This window comes from Mus pahari, chromosome 1 (assembly GCF_900095145.1).
Source record: "Mus pahari chromosome 1, PAHARI_EIJ_v1.1, whole genome shotgun sequence".
NCBI lineage: Eukaryota > Metazoa > Chordata > Mammalia > Rodentia > Muridae > Mus > Mus pahari.
In genome coordinates this window covers 3,834,042-3,840,108 of record NC_034590.1, presented here as the reverse complement: position 1 = coordinate 3,840,108, position 6,067 = coordinate 3,834,042, and the positions used below count along the sequence as shown (strand labels likewise).

The window sequence follows — 6,067 nt, the reverse complement described above, 5'->3', positions numbered from 1 at the left end:
AAAAAAAAAAAAAGAAGAGGGAAGAAACAAAGAAAGACAGGCAGGCAGGCAGGCAGACAGACAGACAGACAGACAGACAAAGAGAAAGAAGAGAAATAAAAAGACAGGGCCTGGGCCTGATGGTGTAGGCCCCAGCTACTTGGAAGACTGAAGCAGGAAAACTACAAGCCCATCTGGGATACTGAGTTAGTTAGAGGCCAGCTTTAAGAACTTAATAAGACCCTCAAAATAAAGAGTAACCAGAGGGATGAGGATGTATCAGGTCCAAGAACTGATCATCAAAATGGGGGAGGGGCATGGGGGGAGAAGACAGGTAGCTGTGGCTAGGTTTGGCAATTAAAATAGAGAGGTCCCTGCCCGGCCTCAGGGGCTCTCAGTGCCTGATTTCTGAGAGGTGTCCCTAATTAGAGACCTTAGATTAACTTTCCCAGCAGCGTTTGGTCTTTGTGAGTATGCACACTCCAGTCCTGCTGTGGAAAGAGACCACATCACACATCTCATGCCCAGCACACCAGAGTGTAATGGATCACACCCCCAAACCACACAGTGCACCCATAGAAAACATGCAGCTCCCCACTCCTATACCATACCCGGCTTAGCTTGCTTTCTATTGCTGCAGTAAACACAGTAACCGAAAGCTACACAGCAGGACAGGGGATAGTTCAGTTAAGGCTCAGGTCGGAGTCCATCGCTTCGGGCCAGGACAGAGGCTCAAGGCGTGAACCAGGGGCAGGAACTGAAATAGAGACCACAGAGGGATTCGGCTTCCTGGCTCACTCCTCAACCTCACATTCAACAACTTTTTTTATACCTCCCAGGACCACATGCCCTACAATGGCTAAATCCTTTTGCATCAATTATCAGTCAAGAAAATGCTCTGCAGACTTAACCATGCGGGGCCAATCTGATAGAGCCATTTTCCCAATTGAGGTTCAGTCTTCCCACATGACTCAGGTTGATACAAAATCAAACAGGACAGTATCACATACCTATACATATACATCACACCCTAACAACTGTCCCTCCTCCCCAACTCAGCCGCCCACCCAGGTAGGTGATATATACAGGGACCACAGAGGAACTTAGTGAAATAGAATGTCCATGTGCCACAGAAGCATCCTGATAGTCTGTGTGAAGTGCTTGGTGTGTGTGTGTGTGTGTGTGTGTGTGTGTGTGTGTGTGTGTGTGTTGAGGAGGGCGTGACCAACACCTGGAAAGGGTGTAGCTGATGCGGTGCACTGGGTATTCAGAGGGATAAAGTCCCAGGAGTGGAGCCAGACAGGTGGGCATGACCACAGCCTGAGACTGCTCCTAGAACCCTTCTTTTTCTCCTCCTTCACAGACACCCCCAACATCGTGGTCCCCCCGGAAGTGGTGGCAGGAACGGAAGTGGAGGTCAGCTGTATGGTGCCAGACAACTGCCCGGAACTGCGGCCAGAGCTGAGCTGGCTGGGCCACGAGGGGCTGGGAGAGCCCACTGTGCTGGGTCGGCTGCGTGAGGATGAAGGCACCTGGGTGCAGGTGTCGCTGCTACACTTCGTGCCCACTAGAGAGGCCAACGGCCACCGTCTGGGTTGTCAGGCTGCCTTCCCCAACACCACCTTGCAGTTCGAGGGTTACGCCAGTCTGGACGTCAAGTGTGAGCCTGGGTGCGGGTTGGGGCAGGGGCGGGGATTGGAAGAGCCGGGGCAGGGAGTGGCAGGATACGGAGACTGTGGGCGGGACTTGGATGGATAGGAATTGGGAGCGGGACCTTGTTGGTGGGCTGTGTACTCTGGGACAGGGCCGCGGTCGGGAGATGGGGGTGGGGAGGGGTGGGAGGGCGGTACCTGGAGGGAGGGACTTGGGGCGGGGTCTACGCTGGTTGAATTAAATTAGGTCTGGTGGGTGGGTCTTGGAGCGATAGGACCCAGAGAAGGGGCCTGGAAGGTGGGACCTGGGGGCGGGGCCTGGGCTTCTGGCGCTGTCCAGGATTTGATGCACCCATTAATCAGCCGGCTGACCCTTCGCCTTATCCCGGGCCTCAGACCCTCCAGTGATTGTGGAGATGAATTCCTCTGTGGAGGCCATTGAGGGCTCCCACGTCAGCCTGCTCTGTGGGGCTGACAGCAACCCGCCGCCGCTGCTGACTTGGATGCGGGATGGGATGGTGTTGAGGGAGGCAGTCGCTGAGAGCCTGTACCTGGATCTGGAGGAGGTGACCCCAGGAGAGGATGGCGTCTATGCTTGCCTGGCAGAGAATGCCTATGGCCAGGACAACCGCACGGTGGAGCTGAGCGTCATGTGTGAGTCTCCACCCGGGGCATCCATACACTCCTGGAGGAACTACTAGCCTTAAACTATAGGAACTTGCTTGCATTTTGCAGAGGTAGTTTAATGGAAGGGCTGAGGACACCCCATGCATCAATCAGCCTCATTGCGAGGACCTGGCTGTAATAGGAGAAAGATGCTATAAGAGCACGACCCTTAACTGAAAATCTAACACAGGCCATTCATGCATGTATTCATTCATTCATTCATTCACAAATATGTATCGAGGCACAGTGCCCAATAAAGACAGTCGCAGCCAGTGTTCACTCAGCTCTCCCTGACTGGCTTCCTCTACGCCTCCTGCTCAGCTCCCAGAAGCCTTCTCTCACCATCCTTCTTAGAACCATGACCACCCGATTCCTCCTCCCTAAGATTTTGAGGTTTTTCCATAGCACAAATCTCTGGCTGAAAATGTATTTCATTTCCTTGCACAGCATCTCTCCCTAAGGGCCTCGCTCAGCTAGAATAGCTCTTGTCACTGGCCAGGGTCTTGTCCCATGTTGGATGATCAACCCTATTCTATGAGGCTGGAGCTATTAAGCCCATTTTCAAGATGGGGAAAAATGAGTCCCAGCATTAAGACACAGGATCTGCATAGCTAGGATGGGGTAGCGCCAGACCACACACATAATTCCAACAACATTCAGGAGGTTAAGGCAGGAGGATTGATTGCCATGAGTTCAAGGCCAGTCTGGACTATACAGTGAAATAAAAGAGAAGCTAGGACTACATGGTGATAGCCTGTCCCAAAAGTAAATGAACAAATAAACGAACAGCATTAAAAAGGAAAAAAAGACAGGGTGGCAATTCGTGTAAATAAGACAACCAGGACTGGATGGGACTGTCAGGGTCACCTTTGGTGGTGGTGGGGTGGTTGGCCAACAGATCAGCAGGTCCCATGGGTTCTGATTATTTTTAAGGCTTGTGAGTGCCTCTTTTTCTTTTAAATAATTTATTTGTTTTTATTTTATGTGTGTTGGTGTTTTGCCTGCATGTATATCCGTATGAGGGTGCCGGATATCGGATTTACAGTCATGAGCTGCCACGTGGGTGCTGAGAATTGAACCCCAGTCCTCTGGAAGAACAGCCAGTGCTCTTAACCGCTGAGCCATCTCTCCAGCCACAGGTCCTGATATTTCGTCTCCCCGCAGATGCACCTTGGAAGCCCACAGTGAATGGGACGGTGGTGGCCGTGGAGGGGGAGACTGTCTCTATCCTGTGTTCCACACAGAGCAACCCGGACCCCATTCTCACCATCTTCAAGGAGAAGCAGATCCTAGCCACGGTCATCTATGAGAGTCAGCTGCAGCTGGAACTCCCTGCAGTGACCCCCGAGGATGATGGGGAATACTGGTGTGTGGCTGAGAACCAGTATGGCCAGAGAGCCACTGCCTTCAACCTGTCTGTGGAATGTGAGTGCCCCTCCCCCTCTGCTTCTGCCAGTGGCTCCGTAGGGACACCCGAGTGACTGGGAGGCACCCATGTGTCCCAGCCTGGGTCAGCTTTGTCTGTCGCTGATAAGGATGGGGAAGAGGAGGGAGCTGAATCCATTCTAAGAATATGAATCTCCCATTGAGAATACTGTGTTTCGGTGCCCTGGGATTGGAAGGAGCTTTTGACCAAAGGCGTTCAGAATCCTGTGGTTACTGCTCTTCTACAGACTTAAGAAGCGAACTCTGGTGTTTGTCCCTTGCAAAGCATTGCTAGGTCCTGGATATTGTTAGATGTGCTATATGCAGGGACCCATTTCATCTCCTTTCCATCAGTACCCTCGTTACAGAGAAGGAAACAAACTGAGGCCCAGAGAAATTAGGACACTAGCCCGAGGGCACACGGCTAAAAAGTAGCAGGTTTTAAGAATCAAACCCAGGTAGTCTGGCTCTGCTCTGCACAGCCTGGAGTTGATCACCCTGAGCTCATACACTGAGCTGTCCCGGTGTGTGGGACCAAGGAGATGCCAAGCTTATTAGCAGACACAGTACAGTCAGAGGAATGCTGACACACACATAAGCTAACATCCTAGAAGCAAAAGCAACTATACAGTGCCAACTAGCACCTGGCCTGAGCTCTCTGTGGCTGACTCCCTCTACTTCACCCAAACTTACTCCCGAGTTCAATGCAGGTGGTGGCAGTCAAGTTCCAGTTTTTACTTCTTGTGCTTTCTAAGAATTTCCAAACCAAAAGTGCTATCTCCTTGTTTCCAGTTCCCAGGCTTCCTTCTCAGCCTTGTCTGTCATATAGCACTGACCTCTAAACTGTTCTTCTTACAGTGCTGCTAATGGAACCCAGGGCTTTATGTGCATCAGAGAGGGGTTCTACCACTGAGCCACGCCCCCAGCCCCTCACTGGGGGATTCTAGGCAGGGGCTCTACCACCGAGCAACACGACCAGCTCCTTTTCTGCAAAGGGAGCTGACAAAAACTCATGAGTAAGATGACTGTGAGGACGAAAGGAACATGTCCTGTGCATTCTTAGATATCTGTGTCTTGTCCCATTGGCCTTTCCTTGGGACTCAAGTGGGTGTTTGTCACTGCAGTCAAAGATTTGTCTGCTTCCCCCTCTACACAGAGGTAAGTGCTTAGCTGGGATGCTAAGCATTTCATACCTGTCTTTGGAGTCCCATAGCCTCATAAGATTTATTTATTTTCATGTATTAGTGCTCCATCTGCAGATACACCTGCATGGCAGAAGAAGGCATTGGATCACATTATAGCAGGTTATGAGCTGCCATGTGGTTGCTGGGAATTAACTCAGGAGCTCTGAAAGAGCAGTCAGTGCCCGTAATTGATGATCCATCTCTCCAGCCCAGAGTCCCCTAGCCTCTTGTGAGCTAACAGCACCTCTCCCAGGAACCAGGAAGGCTGCTCAGTTGGTAGAGTGCTTACCTGGTATGTATGAAGCCTGGGTTCCATCCACAGGATTGCATAAGCCCACCATGGTGGCCTGGGGCAAGCCTGAATATCTTATTTATTTATTTTTGGTGCTGATGATATAGTGTCCATACTCTCATGAAAACAACTTAAGGGAAACATGTTTATTTCACTCATCTTTCCAGGCTACAGCCCATCATTTTGTGGATATCATGTTAACAGGAACTTGACAGAACTGGCCACATCACATTCACAGCCAAGAACCTGGAGAGCAATGGGTTAATGCCAAGTTCAGCTTTCTCTCCTTTTCATTCAGTGTGGAGGGATAGGAACTAGTGTTGTTCACATTCAGGATGGGTCTTCCCTCAACTCAATTAAGAAAAATCCCCCTCTGGCATGTCCACAGACCAACCTAATCTAGGCAGTCCGTCACTGAGACTTCCTTCCCACAGTGTTGAAAATTAACACCATGACACTGGGGTACCCAGGACTCTGACTCCCAAAACCCCAAACCCAAAGTCCCCCCTGCACCTTTACGTCTCCATCCTGATGGCTCACCGGCCACATTCTGCCAGTAGATGGCAGAGTTGGGATGCCAATGCTAGGCACCCCCAAACTCCCATTCTATGAATCATTGAGTCAAGGGGTTCTGGGAAGTTGAAAGATACTGATTACACGCACAGGCAGGGTACCACACTTGTCACCAGTGTGTTGGCTGTGATGTCCCGAGTGGGAGTGGTTCAGAAGTGTTCTAGAATCGTCTTTTTTTTTTTTTTTTTAAAAAAACATTTATTTATTATATTTAAGTACACTGCAGCTGACTTCAGACACTCCAGAAGAGGGCGTCAGATCTTGTTATGGATGGTTGTGAGCCACCATGTGGTTGC

General features: G+C 50.6%; 1 protein-coding gene across 2 annotated transcripts in view; it reads left to right on the top strand.

Moving 5' to 3' along the window:
- The window catches only part of Mag (myelin associated glycoprotein), a 15,809-nt gene that overhangs the window by 4,357 nt on the left and 5,385 nt on the right, over positions 1 to 6,067 (top strand). For both annotated transcript variants that reach the window (XM_021198246.1, XM_021198273.1), the window contains exons 6-8: positions 1,343 to 1,639; positions 2,028 to 2,285; positions 3,462 to 3,722. In XM_021198246.1, coding sequence (XP_021053905.1) covers positions 1,343 to 1,639; positions 2,028 to 2,285; positions 3,462 to 3,722 — 816 coding nt within the window. The remainder of the gene's footprint in view (positions 1 to 1,342; positions 1,640 to 2,027; positions 2,286 to 3,461; positions 3,723 to 6,067) is intronic.